At 44.2% G+C, this 17,860-nt stretch overlaps 1 protein-coding gene and 1 long non-coding RNA gene across 11 annotated transcripts in view; both read right to left on the bottom strand.

The window, feature by feature from the left end:
• Nucleotides 1-2,869, bottom strand: part of LOC145716514 (uncharacterized) — a 10,138-nt gene extending 7,269 nt beyond the window's left edge. Inside the window, exon 1 of the long non-coding RNA XR_014139196.1 lies at nt 180-2,869. This is a non-coding gene — a long non-coding RNA (uncharacterized LOC145716514). The remainder of the gene's footprint in view (nt 1-179) is intronic.
• ELMO1 (engulfment and cell motility 1) overlaps nt 1-17,860 on the bottom strand; it is a 518,756-nt gene that overhangs the window by 14,645 nt on the left and 486,251 nt on the right. For all 10 annotated transcript variants that reach the window (XM_081800259.1, XM_081800257.1, XM_081800260.1 and 7 more), the window contains 2 exons: nt 10,036-10,143; nt 2,877-2,959 (listed from right to left, as the gene is read on the bottom strand). In XM_081800259.1, the coding sequence (XP_081656385.1) occupies nt 2,877-2,959; nt 10,036-10,143 (191 nt within the window). The remainder of the gene's footprint in view (nt 1-2,876; nt 2,960-10,035; nt 10,144-17,860) is intronic.

The raw sequence follows: 17,860 nt of genomic DNA, 5'->3' as shown, positions 1-17,860 counted from the left end.
AATATTTTTATTTATTTATTTGACAGAGAGAGACACAGCGAGAGAGGGAACACAAGCAGGGAGAGTGGGAGAGGGAGAAGCAGGCTTCCCGCGGAGCAGGAAGCCCGATGCGGGGCTCGATCCCAGGACCCTGGGATCATGACCTGAGCCGAAGGCAGACGCTTAACCGACTGAGCCACCCAGGCGCCCCTTACCCATCTCTTCTTTCAGGTTGTCTCCTTTTTCCATTAGAGCCTAAAACACTTATAATCTGTTATTTTAAATTCTCTGTCTGATAATCCCAGCATCTGTGTCATAATGGAGTCTGGTTCTGATGATTGCTTTGTTTCTTCAGGCTGTTTTTTCTTGCTTTATGGCATGCCTATAATTTTTGTTGAGATCCAGACATGTTGTGTCAGCAATAGGAAGTGAGATATATAGACCCTTATGGTGATGATTTATGTTAATCTCACAAGGAATTGGGATATGTTTAATATTTGCTGTAGCTATAAGTGTCAGAGGCTTCAAATTCCTCTAGTGTCCCTGTTTTTGTCTCCTCTATTGACTTTGGGCTTCCCTAAGTATTCTTCCTCAGAGAGAGTTTATGTCTTGCAGAACTTTCAGCCCTGATTGATTGTTATATTATCTTGGAGTCTTATTAGTGTGGTGGTAGGATATGGGTGATGAATAGCATTTAATTTGCCAATTAAGTCTTCATCTTTTAGGGGCTCTGTATCTTCTGGCTGTCACCTTCTCAAATGGTATAGCCTTCCCCTTCTCCTCCCACCCTCTCTCCTTTTTCCTGGCTGCAGAGTTTCCTACCAATTTCCTTGAGGCTCTGACTGCTATTGACTATGTCTCCCTCAACCCCCAACCCCATAGTTGAGACAGAAAGGCTAAAATGAGATAAAATGAGAGAAATTCTCTTCCTCTAGATAGTAAAAAGGTCTGGAGAACAGGAATTTGTTATGGAGAAGGCTCTGGCATATTTCATGATTACTCTTCCTTTTCCCCTGCCAGAGACATGAGGGGTGGTCCTTTTCAGTTCTTCACTGTAAGAATCCGATAGGGTTACTGGAGGTAAAGCCCATGAAAGTATGCCACCCCTTAGAAGACTGAAACCCTAAGTTTTTCACCCTCACACTAGCCCACACTCAGCCTACAGCAATTAATCAGAATTGTCATTTAAGTGATCCTACGATTTATAGCTCCAGTGGATTCTGCCCTGGGTGGGCAGATCTGGCTGTGGCTCTCTGGATGCACTTGACTCTCCAGATTCCATGGTGGCAGTTTGCCTTGCAACCTCAGTTCCCTGGTAGGTCCAAGAAAACTGTTGACTTTCACTTTATTCAGTTTCTTCTTACTACAAGGATAGGAGTGACAATTCCCAAGCGCCTCCCATGTTGGGACTGAAACCAGTCTCTCCACATGCATTTTACCTAATTCTCTCTATCCCTACTCAGAGCGCATGAGTCTTGGCAGTCTGTTTTGCTGCAAACTATACCCTTCCTGGCCTTCTCTGGGTTATAAACTCTTGTTGCTGCTAATTTCCTGCTCAGCTCCAAGTGTTATATAACCACGGGGCTGAGCAGAGCCAGTGCTCCCTGAGACTGTGCTCTGCATATCAGGTGGTAGAGGAGGCAAACCATGAAGACTGGGAACTTGCTGGTGTAGTTAAGGATGCTCATCTGAAATCTGATGAGCAGTACCATCCCTGTTTCCCCATATCATAAAGAAGAGAGAAATGCTGTGTAACAGGTGACCCACAGACTCTGAGGCATGCCCTTATATCATTATGCTGGTCAGTTAAGTGCATTATATGATGGTGCTGTGACAGGCTTGACAAAGAAGGAATTCACACAGAGTTGAGGTGAGTTATACTTATGTGACTTAGGAAGCAATGATTTTGCTATTGGCCTTCTTGGCTGTATCTGCTCCCCTTTATCTTCCTAAACAGTACTTTTACAGTACAACAGATCTATGGGATATTTTTGGTACCAAAGTGGCTGCAGCACCCAGATCAATCTAGATAATTTTGTTCATGGAGGGGTACTATGTGTCACAAGATGCCGAGAGGTAGAAACAACGAATTGGCTCCCTGGTGGCCCTTCCAAAGGCAAATACCTGCAAAGTGGGGGCAAAGGAAATTCTTTCATCTTTTCAGCTAGTGTCTCCTCCCACACCCTCTAGTATGGAACCCGGGCTGTTATGATGAACAGCTGGTTGGTAAACTAGGAGGGGAGGGTGAAAACTATTATGATATGAAGAGGATTTAAGCAATATTCATTCACCTCTGGGGAAATTTTCCCCTTGAAGCTGGGTTTGAGTTATTTCACAGTACTTTCCATGACACTGAAGGCTATCAGGCCCTTAAGTTTTCTAAAATGTTTTGAATCCTCTGGTCTCTGCCTTTCCCAGGCTTCACAGAGACTCCAGAGAGGCTACCGAGGAGGTAAGGACAGCAGGAGAAAAATGGAAGAGATTGAGGTGGAAGTCAGGGAAGGGAGAACACGAACATAAATGGGCGGCTAGGAGAGGCCCAGAGAACGGATGGAGATGAAGGGAGAAGGCTTGAGGGTGGCTTGGGTGACAACAGTGGGGAGGCAATCCCTAGCGTTGTCAGGAGACAGGAAGGGAGAGAATGGAAGAGGTGGGGGAGGCAGGGATTTGAAAGTGATCGGTGAAAGCCTAAGCCTAAGGGATATAAAAGCAGTCAGGGAAGGAAAAAGGAGAGCTGGGTAAGTGACGTGCGATAGCACATGCACGCGCATGCACATGCACGCACACGCACGCGCACGCATGTACACGCGCATTGCTAGTAACGCGGGGCTGGGTCCCCCACAGTCGCTGACTGCACTGTGCAGATAGCACTCTTCGCAAGAATTTGGAAATCATACCTTGTTTTGTTTAAGGGCACCTTTCTCTTTCATATGAGGGCAGTCCTTCCCCGTCACCACAGCTTTGATATCTGCCACCGGCACTGCAATTCAGAAGAGAAAATGAAAGTCACTACACCGTGGGAGAGCTGAGATGTCCGGGAAGAAGCAGGGCTGAGCGCGGAGTCTGCGAACACAGTTGTCATTCCTCAAACCACTGCAACACGAGGAAAGAAAAGAGGTAAAAAGAGAGAGACGTCAGGCAAAATCCCAGGGCCAGACGCTGAAATGGATTCTTATATTCTGCTCAAAAGCATCCCTGGGGAGACAAATCTATGTTCACAAGCAGAATTTGGTTCACTAAAACAAATCCCTAGGAAAACCCATCATTGTCGTGAAGTGATGGTATCAGAATCAGCAGTAATAATACTACGACTGTACTAGCTCCTGCTACCAGAAAGAACACCAGGTGCTTCGCACACATTGCTATCTCTTGCTACAGTAGTTGGATCTATTAGCTCCTGAGTTTTGGATAATGAGGAGGAGCAAACTTACCAAAAAAAAAAAAAATCGATCTGGATCCGAACACTCACTCTCCAAATTCTCGCTCTCTACCATCCCGTTAATTCTCACAGCAACTCTGTGAGGTAGGTTTTTTTTTTCTTTTTTTAATCCCTAGTTGACAGACAACGGAAGTAAACTCAAAGAAAGAGAACATTCTTTTCTGGTAGGGAAATGGTAACTGGTATTTACCTTGGAGAGCCTGAGAATAATGCAGTTAGATAAAATGATGTTATCTCATGTCTTACTCAAGACTTGGAGGAAGATAAAAGACGAGGACAGGTTTGTGCATTTAAAACTTCTATCAAGATCATGTGAGAAAGAGAAGTCAGTAAGATGGTTTGGAACCACACTTTTAAAACTGTGAAGTCACCTGTCCCTCTCCAATCCCTAATCCTGTAGTCCCACAAGGGAATGCGAATCCTGGGGCCCACTTAGGATCTGCAGAAACTTCGAGTAATCAATGCCTTAGACTCCCTTAATGATGAAGATGATGAGAGATTTCATAATTAAGGTTCACATACTTTTACTGAAGAATTGGGTTGTGGGGGAGAGATTTAGATGAAGATGAAATTATGAAACATATAGAATATCAAAATGATACAACAGGAAGGCCCTTTAAAGCTAACATTTTCCAGGTCCCCTAAAATTGCTAAGACTTTGTTCAAATCTTGACAGCCCTAGAGCTTTCTCTAACCCTAGAGACAAGTGGGGTTGTCAGGAACTCTTCCAGGAATCTCGGCACATACTCCCTGCAATCTGTTCCACCACGTCTGCTCCTTCATCTTGAAGTCCTGATTCTAGATCGCGTTGGCAGGCATTACTTGTGCTGACCAATATCTGGTTTTCCCCTCTTTCTGGGCATATGGAAGACTACACTTCCCAGCAAACTTTGCAGTGAGGTGGGGCCACATGATTAGGTCTGGCCAGTGAAATGTGAGAGGCAATGGCATTCATGTCTCTTCTTGAAGGAAGCAGTAAAAAGTCCACGTCCATCAGCCTCTCTTCAGAAACTGAAGAGGCCACACATTCCATCCAGATGCACAGCTGTGGGATGGCACGGCAGCCACTGGCTGTGCCCCTGAGGGACTGTGTAGAGCAGTCCTTCCATGGCCCATGCCAGTTACATAATGTGAGTGAGAAATACATTCTTGTCATAAGCCACTGAGATCTGGGAGCCGTTTGTTCCTGCAGCATAATGCAGCAATGTGGCCTACCGTGAGCAGCGTGATTTTTTACCTTGGATGCCTTCCCTGCCCCTTTGGATTGGCATCTTCCTATAGATGGTCTCTATAATTCCTGGACCTACTTTTGACCACTCACGGCCTTCAGCTCTCCTGAAATCTATTTTTATAACCGATAATCAGTCCTGTTCCCCTCAGTGGTCAATCTGGTTGCCTAATCACTACCCCAGGAGGGGTACTTTAGGAGGCACTTTAGGAAATTGGATTGACTCCATGTTTGCTTTTCAGTTGGACCTCCACCACTGAAGTGAATTTGTGAAAGAGTTAACCTACCAATTCAAAAGCCTTCTCAAGCTTCAGATGGAGTTCAAGTCACAAGTACCTTGCAAAAAACGTCATTTGTTGTATGATATATAACATGGTCAACGAACTAGAAAGAGTTTCTACAATCTATAAATACTAAGTTACCCTTTGGCTTTGAAAACCCATCATATGGAACGGGACAAGAGGAACACAAAAGTCGATGGTGGGAGTAGTCTTCAGAATCTCTAATGAGAAGGCTTTAGGGGAGAAAAGGCACTTTTCCGCCCTGCTCATAGCAGTACATATTCTGTTTTTTAATATGTATTGTCCCCTGTCAGGAGACAAGCTGCTGTATTACTCACAGGATTATGGCTAAGAGGAAACACAAAATTCTAAAAATACAGTGTGGCTTTTAAAGGTTGCTCTTTGCATAGTTTTTCTGTAGATGCACTGGAAGATTAGGCATCAGAAGGGCTAGAATGCATCCTTTCTATTCCCATGAGCAGAATCAGACTCCTATCTCTTGAATCGACACTCTGAGGAGGCAGGAGAGGGCTCTTGATTGCTTCAAAGTAAGGCTGGTGTTTCCATTAGGCTCTTTTTATGTGGGAGCAGTATAAAGAAGTGGTGCCCAGAGATAGGAGAAATAAAAGGGTCCCTGCTGGCGCCCTACACCCCACTCTAAATCCTTGGGGCGTGGCTTCATTTCTTTCAATCCTTTTCTCAGTTTGAGCCAGATTGAGACAATCTCATTCAATACTACCATTTCACAGATGGGAAGACTGAGGCCTAAAGAGAGCAAGTAAATTATGCAATGTCATCTTGTTAGTGGGGGACAGAGTTGGGACTGTTTTTTCTTCTACTCTATATGCTCTCTTGCTTGGTCATGGCTTCTCCCTATGTTTGGAAGGTGTCAGCACCCCAAATCATGCTGAACATGTGGTGATCACTTCAGACACTCCAGGAAACTCTTCAACTGCTAGTATCTGTGGAAGGAACTGGAATTGTGATTTAAAACAAAAATACAATTGAAAAAGGAAGTGTGGCCACCAAAATAAGTTTAAGCTTTCACCACTGGGAGCCAAACTGAGGCAGAAACCACCTCAGGAAGTAGCTAGTAAGCCATGAGCACTTGCTCCATAGACGCTCTTGTGAGTGGTGATACAGAAGAGGGACAGGCAGATCCCACCCCTGCACAGTTCCATGAAGAATCCGATCTCTAATCTGGCAGCGCAGAGCAGTGGGAGGGGCTGTGCCTTTGGAGTCACAGACTGGCTTTGAATTCTAGATCCACCACTGGATCTGTTCCACTTGGGCTGAAGTGCTTGGAGCCTAACCGTCCTCGTCTGCAATGTGGAACTCTGGCATCAGCTGCGTCAGAGAGTTGCCCCAAGAATGACGTCCTAACGCTGGAGCGGGATCATTGTTGGCTTTTCAGCTAGGCAGTGCAGGGTCGTGGTTAAAAGCTGGGGCTATGGAGTTAGATGGTCGCAGAGATCTCTGCTCTACTGTTTACTAACCATGGGTTATTAAAAGTCTTCTGTACCTCAGTTTCCTTGTCTGTAAAAGAAGGGCAATGATGTCTACCTCTCCAGGTTGGTGAGAGGGTAATTTATGTAGAGCTCTCAGCACAGTGCCTGGCATATAGTAAGCACTCAATAAATGTTGTTCATAATTATTCTCGTTATCAATAATCAAAGTTAATTGTCTCTGTAGATCAAGGAACCTGAATTATTCATGGTGCTTCGGTGACCCAAATTGCCCACTTTGCTTTGCTCTCTCAGCTGCTCCTCTCATCCTCTGTAACAGGCTTAATCGCCTTGTGAGGGGGTGAGCCTTCTCCTCCCTGGCCCCTTTGATGTGGGAGTGAGGAGCTCTGGCCTAGATTCTTTCAAAGGGCGGCACTGAGGGGCCTGGGGCACGGCTGGAAAGCCGCGGAGTCTAGTGTCTAGTGGGGACGATGAGATCCTGTAAACGTGGTGATTGGGATGTGGGGCCGTATCTCCTGCCAAACAGAAGTAATACGAGAAGAGATTTTCTAAACCTTTTGGGGTGATGACCGCTAGGGAGAGGCCCTCGATTTCTACTCACCCTCTCTGTATTAAGAAGATTCAATTACACTCTTTGATTCATCAATATCTCAATATTCAGCACTGATTAACTCGAGGGGCAGAAGACAACTTCCCCCTTGGTCTCAGGAGAGGGCACTCGTACATGGCAAGAGCAATGGCACTTGATATTAATTAAAGGAACACTTCATTTTTCTAGTGGAATGAGGTTTATGACTTCTAAGGGCTCTAAGAGGATGGGCAGAATGCGGAATTGGAATTAAATGCAAACCAGTGACAGGTCTGAAGCAGTCAACTTAAGTTTCCTAAGCTGAGGCCTGCCCATCCCAGGCACATACTAGGTCCATTTTACTTCTTACATGAATACACGCCCTCCCTGGCTCATACGCGCATCCAGATACTATCTCACCAACACACACACACACACACACACACACACACCCTCCTACGTGCATACACTTGTACAGGTATGCATTCCTGGTTTATCCTGCAAAGGAGATAACCTAGTGATGGAGCAGCTCTGTTGAACTCTGAGGTACTGGCTTGCAGAAGAAGGGGCAGGCTAGAGTCTTTGGAGCCATTGTCAGAAGGGACCATTGTAACCCTTTCCCAGAACCAGTATCACTCCGTGGCCACTACCAAAAGCTGTTTGGAGATTTGCAGATCTGGCCTTGCTCTTCTGCGACCACCCTGGCAAGCTGTTTCTCCCTGGCTTTGGCACTCCGGGTTTATAGCTAGTCACTTTCACCTGGGCTCTTGGGGGTGCAGGCCTTGGTAGAGCTGGGGGGTATCAGCTTGCCAGCAAGCCCAGGAGCTGCCCCTACAAGGCTCAGACATTCTCTAGGAACAGGGCTACCAATCTCCTAAGCAACAGAACCAGCTAGAATGGGAGTGCTACATATAAAACCTGCAAACAATGCCAACCAAATGTCTATCTGTGGGTTGAGAAGAAGATTATATCCCTATAAAAATGGGGATAAATAATATGTTCAGTGAGTGGGAGAGCCAATTCACTGGCCCACATGGGGAAAAAAAATGAATCAAGCTGTGTGTGTGTGCGTGTGTGTGTGTGTGTGTTCGTGTTCTGCCCAGACCATTTTCCCTATTTCCTGATCAGGTTAAGAATGAGACTATGGAAGATTTTGTGTAGAACTTCTGGTTGCCTTGAGCAACAGTAACTTTTAACTCCTCATTTTACCACTGCAGAGCAGTGATTCCAAATTGCTGACCTCTGGAAAGTTCTAAGTTCATGAGGGAGGTTTCACCAGTGAGTTTTTCACCAGTTAATAGCAAACAGAGGAAAATGAAGACACAGCTGTGAGTTTTTAATAAAGCTAATTTAATTTAGTAGACGGGACTGTCCTATATTCCAAGATTAGGTCTTTCAGGTCTTTCTTATTGTTTTTCATGATCAAGAGCCCTTTTTTAATGAAAGGAATGCGATATTAAATTTTAGTTAGATCTCATTTTTTAATAGACTTTTTTTTTTTTTGCCAAAATTAAAAGTTGGCAACCCACTGTCAATTCACTTTTTTTTTTTTTTGCTCTTCTGAAATATTTACTTACTGGTGAAGCCAACTTTGGGAAATCACCATGCAGAGCAGAGTATCTAGCTCAGGGGCTCTCACTTTGAATGTGCATTGGAATTGCCTGAGAGTCTGTGAAGACCGAGATTGCCGGCCCCTACCCCCAGTTTCTCATTCAGCAGGACTGGAAATGAGGCTGCAAAACCTGCATTTCTAGTAAGTTTTCAGGAGATGCTGCTCATGGTCCAAGGACCACCCTCAGAACCACTGGTCCAGCTTGTCCATGATGGAATGGGCAAGGCTTTCTGAGACCTGAAGGGAGAGTCCTCGTTACGTTGCCACAGTAGGGATGCAGACACCAGCCGACTCTGCACTCATGCCTTTCTGATTTCCTGCTCCTCCCACTAACGGGGCTAATAATGTGCGCCGGCGAAGTCGTGCTCCTATGATGGCAAACAAGATCGCTTTCTGAACTAAATGACTCTATGAAGACCAGACTGTTGCATTTTGATGCTGGAGGAAGAGAGAATGTTCCAGGCTGTCCGCCTGATAGGTCAGCCCAGAGTCTGAATGTGTCAGGAGCTTCTCACTTGTGGCTACTTGTTGCCTTTGGTGGCCATGGGCTGCAAGGAAGGCAGTCCAGAGCTGACTTCCGTGGGCCCTGGGGCGACAAGCGGAAAGGTGCTGGGGCTTGGGGGTAAGGATTTGGTCTGGGACACGCTTATATGACTCATGCAGGGTCAATGTGACTTTTGAAGGCTCTTCAAAAGTGTTTTTGTTTTCTCACTCTTTGGGTTCTCTACCTGGGATATCCTCTGACACCATTTTATCTCATTTCTCATCTAAATTAATTCATCACCCTGGTGTATTTTAATGTTTAATGTTTCTATAATACCTGGTTTAATTTGTACACTTATTACTGTCTAAAAACCTGGAACTTGGTTTGGTGTTGGGCTAAAATAATTAGCAAATTACTGGCTCTTGGAAACATACATGTTAAAATATCATACAGAAACAGCAAATAAATACAAATAAAAAGTATTTCAGGGAATAGTTTGCTGACAACAGAATGTAACTGATCATAGATTTTCCTGAGTGTCTCAGTTACTTCTCTGCCATTAACGCTGCATTATAATGATGGGATACACTAAACTATAATGAATAAATGTGGTAGGGACTCTCGTGAAATTATTTTGGGTCACCAGAAAAAGACAATTGACAGAGTCAAGTTTCTGTTGTCTTTGCTCCTTGAAACAGCACCTGGAAAGTGGTGCAAAAGTGGATGTCTGAACTCCAGGTTTGTATTTTTCAGGAAAGATATGTGAGCATTCCTTCTGCACCCTCCCCTCTTCAGCCCCAAACCCATAATCCATCAGGGTCTCGTGCATGATGGGAATGCTCGGGCTGGGACTTACAACAAGATGAGACATGCCCCCTGGATTAATTTGGGTTGGTAGTTTTCCTGCATGCTATTTTGTGACCAGGAAGCTAAACCAACCACCCAAACTCAGTCCTCCTACACAGGAGAGCCACTTACGTTTGTCCTGCAGGGAATCGTGGGGCACTTCTCCCTGGGGACTCTCTTCCAAGTCTCCATAGTGTAGGACTTTGTGGTTGGGTGAAAGTCGACAGTACCAAAATTTGTCTGAGGGGAAAAAACACATACAAATTTATAAGGTAAGTGAATCTGATTTCCAAAAATATCGACATCTTTATTTCGTAAGAGTCTTGCCTAGAAGAACAAGCAATGCATTTGATTTTAGGTCTTCAGGAAGGAATGAATTCTAGCGCCCTGGGTAATAAGTCCCCTTTTGATTTTGATATTTAGTTAGCACTGTCCTGCTAACCATTCGGGAGGTCATTAAACCCTTCAGGAATAATGGCATCAGGTTTTCTGAGGTGGCAGTTTCCAGAGGGTTTATTTCATCAGTATCTATAATGACTATGGGAATTATTCCTTGTCCACGTAAGCCTGGCAAAAGTGGGGAGGTAGATGTAGAAAAACCAGCTTTCTTGGAACTCTTCTGCTTCCACATTCTTCTCCAAGATGTTAAGACTGTTGAGATAGCTGTGTGCCATATCTTAGTTGGTGCACCAGACCCCCACCTCTGGGGCTAATACACACAAATTAATCCAAGAATGAATTATTAGGATGCTAGTGATAGACACAAGGGGTGGAATTCATGAGAAAATCATCTAAATAATTCAGGGATTTATCCAAAGAATGAGGATAGTCACAATCGTCTCCTCTCCGATTCCTAGAGTTTAGTTCTCTAAATAGACATGACTAGAAGGGAACTAAGAGATACAGTCTTCCAGTTATAAAATGAGTAAGACATGGGGATGTAATGCATAGCGTAGGGAATATAATTGGTAACCTTGTAACAACTTTGTATGGTGACAGATGGTTACTACATTTATTGTGGTGATCATTTTGTAATATATAGAAGTATAGAATCACTATGTTGTATACCTGAAACTAAACAAAATTTAAAAATTAAGACAAAAACAAAGAAATAGGCATGATCAGGGCCTTAGAGTCATTCTTACAAATAACCCCCTCAACCTAACCTGCTCTGCACTGAAATGTAATAAAAATGTTTGAATAAGCCTGTGAGGTAGGAAGGAGGAGGCAAAAAACACTTATATAGATAAAGAGCTTAAATTATGACAGCAATCTTCGTGAAGCACTCAAGCAAGGCTGTGCTTAGATGCCTCCTCCTCCAGGAAGCCCTCTCTGATTACTACTTCTGAAGGGACTCTCCCCATCTTCTTAGCTGCCCCAACATCTTCCTTGATTATGGGGGCCCCCATGTGAAGCATCTTGGTATTATTATTTGCCACAAACCCTAGGGAATCAACTTGCCCTAGCAAGTGTACTGTGAATAATTACTGATGGAAGAGGACTCAGGATACTCATGAGCCCAGACAGTATGGAGACGCCAGGGCTCTCTAATGACAGCCCCTGTCTTCATAATGACTCTATCCCAACCCCTTGGCACAGTGCCTGGCACATAGGAGTAGCACAGTTGGTGTTGGCTAAATTGATATATGAGGACCCAAGGGGACTTGGTCAAAACACTTAAGACATGAAGCATGTATGACCTTGAAAGCATCCATGACCTGTAAGCCCCTCTGTACAGTCATGCAGTTGGCGAACATGGTGGCCTTGGTCAAGTCACCTCATTACTGTGTCTCCAAATGTATTGTTTTCAAACTACTCTGATTAGAAAGTACTCCATAACACTTAAGGAAAGTGGGTTCCTATCTAAAATTACCTTCACTGCAAAACTTATGTCTTAACTAGGACTCTTTTAATAGAAAAGAAAGTGTTAAAAATGGAAGGAAAACCACACAACGAACAAAGAAAACGCCCAAACTTGATCCACAAAAGCGAAATGCCTCTGTGATTCCCATCTTCCTCATCTATAAATAGGGTTTGAGAATTCTTTAATGTAGTCAGAATATGGCAATCCATATAATTTAAAAAGAATCTGAACTCTGCTGGAAAAATTTGAGAGGAAAGGAAAAGTTATTTGATGGCTAGGGTAACACCTGGCATTGCTCAATTTTTAAGATCATGTTAAATCTACACATATAACACAGGTCATTTTCCTGGGAGACTATTTCAAAGGGAGAAAATAAAGTTACTCCCTGAATAATCTACAGTCATTTCAATTAGGCAAACATGTAATCACCAGTTCTCCATGAGGAGAACACATTTGGGAATCGGACTCGTGATTCACAATAGGAATTGTGAATTCCAAAGGAGCAGGCGGTGCTCTGGTCGTGAGCATCAGCAGTGCTCCTGGGGGGCCTGCGGAGACTGCACAAAGCCAGCTGGAGAGATTTACTATGAAGCTTCCTTCCCCTGATACCTCAGCACTGGGATTTTTAGCTAAGTGGGTAACTGAAGGGTCACAGAAAGCCGGCAAGGAAGTCAGTGAGCTGTGCACTGGGACATGCTGGTCTTATTCTGAGTAAGGGCCCAACCTGTTCTTTACAGGGACCCCTCACTTCTTAAGCTGGGATAAGCTCCAGGGGTAATGGTAGTAACCTAAAACCCAAGGGCCAATATGATGCAATCAAAGATCACTCATTCTCAGGATACTGGGGGAGCATTACAAAATTTAAGTGGATCAAGCAGATATACTGTGAAGTAAAATGCACAACTTATATTTGTTTGTAAGACTTCAAAAATTTCTGCTGCATATGCTTTCAAGGGACGTTTCCTTATCCAGTGAATATTTGCAGAGTGCCCGATGCACATGGAACTCTGCTGGGTACAGCACAAATTCATCAGGGTGAAAGGCAGACATGAGAGACAGAGCCAAGAAGTTCAAGGATGAGGAGCTCCCTTGGTTCTTGGTGGCAACTAAGAGAAACATGGTGGAAACACTTGTCTCCCAGGCTTAGGAAACAGGCACAGGGACTCAGCAACTCTGAGTAGACTGCAGGGAAAAATAGGAATAGGGAAGGCCTCTTGTGCAGCGTATTCTTCCACTCAGAAACTATGAGAGGACGGTGGTTATTTATCACGGTTCCTGGAGGCAAAGCGACCACTGTCTTCGCAAAGTTGTGGTGCATGTTTACTGAAAAGAAACACCAAAGGCCTCTCGGAACCCTGGCATATCGATATCTGGGGCACAGCTGACGGAATTTCCTCCTACCTCTGGCTAACCCCTCTCCTGCCCTATGTGAGTTTCTCTTTCTCAGGCTACTACTAAAATGGGAGAGAGCAAAAAGATCTGGATGTCATTAATGGAAGGGATTGCTCCGTTCCTTCCTCCCCATCAAACAGGAAGTCTTGGATGGATGACAGAACACTGGAGACAGGGGCTGGAAAGTCTTGGGGAGGCTGTTTTGACTCATAAGCAAACGGGTGGATGCCATGACAGTATCTTCCTCAGGATGAGGGCTGGAGTCATTAGCTCTGGGAAGGTTTAGAGGATCATAACTTGTGTGTGTTTGTCTCAAAGGGGGAGCTGCTGTAGAGGACAGCTGAGCGGCCAGTTCCGAGCAAGAAAACATGCCAGCTCGTAGCGTGAGGCAGTTTCCATGTCAGCCAGCAGCAGCAGCTTGATTTGCAGTTTCTTTTATGGTAAGAAAAATGTGTATTTCTTTTCAAAACCCAGCATGATGTTACTAGTTCCTCAATCCCCCTGGGCAATGAATGAGTGGATTGTGTCACTAAAAGCAATTAGCAGGAAGCAGTGAGAACATTATTGAAGTTTGTTTACTAGCATTTAAAGAATAAACAGGAGTTAACACAGAGGTCTTCCAGTCAATTACGATTGTTAGCACGTTAATAACCATTTCTTCATTCTCCAAATTCAAAAACTGACAAGATAGAGATAATTCTGTGCTTCACTTTCTCGGTCTGTCTCTGTATGAGTGCATGTGTGTGGGCGTGCATGCATGTGTGTGTGTATGTGTGTGTGTAGGATCAGAGAGAAAAGCGGTTTCAGAGCTCACAAGCCTGGTAAGAAGTTCTCCAGGGCTGATTAAAGCTATTCCCAATGTCGCATAGATCATTACGGAGCTAATAACCACTGACAACTGTAATTCTTGCAGCACTGTTTGATAGAACTTTCTGCTATGACAGAAATACTCCATAGATACTTATCCAATAGTAAGAAAAGAAGTTTTAAATTTTATTTAAGTTCAATTAAATGAGCCATAGGTAGCTATATCCAACAGAAGACCGTTAGTCTTTAGCACCAAGGCTAGACGCACATTTGGGGCTGGCCAGTGGGACTGCAGGGGGGCCCAGCAAGCTGGATACTAGCTACCATGAGTGTGAAATGCTGGGAGGGTCAGTGAGGCACAGGGCACGGCAAGAACGGAGTCTTGATCGGCTCTGTCGGGGACTCAGGGGGCAAATGGCTGCTGGCCCAGGGGGCCCTGAGAGTCCTGTGTTTGGGAAGCAGGTGGCCTTTACTAAAGTAAAATCTTAGGGCACTTCTATTAGGATATTGGAGCTTTCCTAGGTTAACCTAAAATGTGCAACATCTTTAGTGTGCTCAGGTCTTTCTCCTGCCTAGGTTTGAAGCTTCTCAAGTCATAAAACACGAGGGACGCAGCACTGTTTTTAAGGGGAAATGTCTTCTTTGAGGTGATGAGATACGTCTGATGAGATTGCTCTATTGGTCCAGTAAAGGAAGACAGTGAATATAGATAGAGACAGAGGCCATCCTGCCTTCCAAATCTTCCTCATTTCACTGGATAATCTTTAGAACGAGATGGTGTTCTGATTCCGAATTCTGTCTCCCTGAAGACTGCTGCTTCCTTTCACAACAGAAGATGACTCCAGAACCCCAAATCCTTTTAAAAATGGTTTGGCCTAACTGCTGCTTTGGAGTCTTACAGACCTGGGCTCCACACCTGGCCCTCACACATCAGCTAAGTAGCCTCGGCCAAGCTGTAAGAACCTTAGAGATCCCTACTCCCCTTTTGCTACGTAATGTTAATTATTATCTAAAACATTTCGGCATCCTGCACAGAGCTGGCTCACAGCTGTTAGCATCTTCCTCTTTTTCCCATTAACGGTAACCCCTCTTGTCCACTCCTGCTCGCTCTACCTTCTGAGAACAAGGATCATCTCTTATTTTGAGCTACTGGAAAGTGCTTTGTCCCTGAAAATCAACTGGATTTTCTTCCTTTAAAAATATGTGTTGATTTATCCCTTTTTTTAAAATAAAAATGAGTTATGATAAGGTTTAATTAAATATTAAACAAAAATTTCAATCAACAGTGGAGGAAGAAACAGCCTGTTCCTAACGAGGGTTCATTTGGTTACTATGCCTGAATATACCACTTGGCTCTAGGTTTTCTGAGTGGAGACACCGAGATAAGGTAAATCACCCTTGGCAGGGACACGGAAGCATGCTAGTTCCTCGGGGCACATGCTTTGCTCACATCCGAGTTCCAAATTAAGTCTGTCATGTTAGTGCTTAGAGAAGGTGGTTGTGTTAGTGCTTAGAGAAGGGATGCTGGCCAACAAAATGGACAACGTTTTCAATGAGAAGCAAAAGTTTCATGCTATCATTTCTTGTAATGACACTCCAATGTGTAGCCCTGGGCTCTTATCAAGACTATTCAACACGAAGGATTCTGAAAGACTCTAATCTCTGAAATATAAGGAAAACAGGGAGCAGTTCTTGATCCTGCAGATTCTCATGATGCAAATAATGGCCCTACCATAGACAACTTCTGGAATTTCATCTGAATTCGGTCCCACAGAAGCCCAGGGGACACAGAAGCAAGGCAATCTATCTCATTGTGAAGGAGTCGGAACAGGAGCCTTAGATACTCTGTGGTGGGAACAGAATGGAGTGAGGTTGGTATGTGACATCCATTGCCACTCTCCCACCTGTGTTTAAAAACCTATATTCTGAGGATCTACAAGCTAAAATTAATGCTAAATGTCACTAAATCATGTTTGACAATGTGTAAAGCACTCTACCCTTACTTACAACTGGCATCATTAGACAGATAAAGAAATAGGAACATAGAGAGATCTAGTAGGTTGCCCAAGGCCACCCAGCTAGCGACTGGGGAAGCAGAGACTTGAATACCACTTGAGGTGTCTCACATGACTTACTGCCTCCAAGTTCTCCAGTGTGGCCAGAATTCCTAGAAACCCAGATCTGTGAATATCTCCCATCAGTCTAACCAAGTAGCAGAGCTGTGCATGAGGCAGGGAGAATGATGGGTAGGTATTAACTTGGGTCTTCTGTCCAAATGTGGTGTGGTAAAGGACTCTGTCTGCTCCCCCGCTTTCCGGTTCTGTGGGACAGAAAGCTCTTTCCTATTATCCTCTGTACAGTTAATACTTAAATCGGCTCATCTGTATTTGACTCACTGTTGAACAAGTTTTAACAGAGTATGGCTGCCATTCCTTCACAGAGTCCTTGCTCTTTAACCTGGGAGGGCACGTGGCTATTCCCTTCTGAGAGCTCCTGTGGAAGTGCACCTCTTTCGAAGGGATTAAAATGATTTTACAGGGTCGCCTGGGGGATTCAGGTCATGATCTCAGTGTCCTGGGATCAAGCCCCACGTTGTCAGGCTCTCTGCTCAGCGGGGAGCCTGCTTCTCCCTCTGCCCCTCCCCCTGCTCATGCTCTCTTTCACTCTCTCTCTCTCAAATAAATAAATAAAATCTTTTTAAAAAATGACTTTACGTCATGTCCTCATTAATCTGTGTAAATCTAAGTGGAATGTTTCTATGGGGTGATAGGAAACCAATCTCATCACAGTCTGCTTTGAATCCCTACTTTTATGCATGCAGATCTAGTCACCAGATTTTAAATCCATTTACCCAACACCAAAAGGTCTTCCTTTCTGCACCCAGAAGGATGATTTTATATTAAATACAGATGGCTAGGCTCCCTAGGGAGCTTAACTAATAAATTTATAATCTAGGTGCTAATATTTTTTTGTTCATTAGGTAATTCGTTTTTAGAAAACGGGAAAAATTTGCAAATAATGGGCTGATACTTCTTTAGCCAAAAGACTGTCATTATTATATCTAGAAACAGGATTATTCTAGTAGAATCTTATCCATTTCAGCCTAGAAAGGGAAGAAGACTTGTAGTAAAGTAGACCAGAAGGTTAAGTTGAGTTCTTTGAATTACGTTCTGGAGGATTCTAGTTAGACATCAGTGGAGGCACTGGATGGTATAAATCCATGTGCCATCTTCTTCCTCCTCCTCCCACTTTTATGTCCTTTGCCCAATGCCAAGTAAATAAAAACTTTATAAATCATCTTATGGGAGCAGTATGTCCTGACTATTGATTTTTCCAAAGGTGATGAAAAGATCAAGCATAGAATCGACTATCTGGCTAACTGAGCTAAGAGATCATCTAGTCCAATTCTCCCACTTATTAGATGGGAAATTGTAGCCCTGAGAGATTACGTGTCTGCCTAAAGGCGCTCAGTTGGTTACTTAGAGTTGTGAAGCCGAGAGTCAAGTCTACTCACTCCCAGCTCATCGCTCTTTTCCTACATAACCTCCTAGAAGAGTAGCTGCTACCTTTTGTGGTGGCTTTCTCAGAGCTACATTCATGATCACCTTCCCTCCTCACACTAACTTCAGGACACAGGCATTGTTATCCCCATTTCTTTTTTTTTTCTTTTTTCTTTTTGAGAGAGGGAGTGAGAGCGAGCACAAGCAGGGGGAACAAGGCAGAGGGGGAAGCAGGCTCCCCTCTAAGCAGAGAGCCTGATGTGGGGCTTGATCCCAGGATCCTGGGATCATGACCTGATCCGAAGGCAGACGCTTAACCGACTGAGCCACCCAGGTGTCCTGTTATCCCCATTTTTGATGGGGAGACTGCCCACGGTCACACAGCTGGTCAGGG

Source organism: Leptonychotes weddellii, chromosome 12 (genome assembly GCF_054177405.1).
Source record: "Leptonychotes weddellii isolate Sample4059 chromosome 12, ASM5417740v2, whole genome shotgun sequence".
NCBI classification, from domain to species: domain Eukaryota; kingdom Metazoa; phylum Chordata; class Mammalia; order Carnivora; family Phocidae; genus Leptonychotes; species Leptonychotes weddellii.
This window is presented reverse-complemented; position numbering and strand designations above follow the sequence as displayed.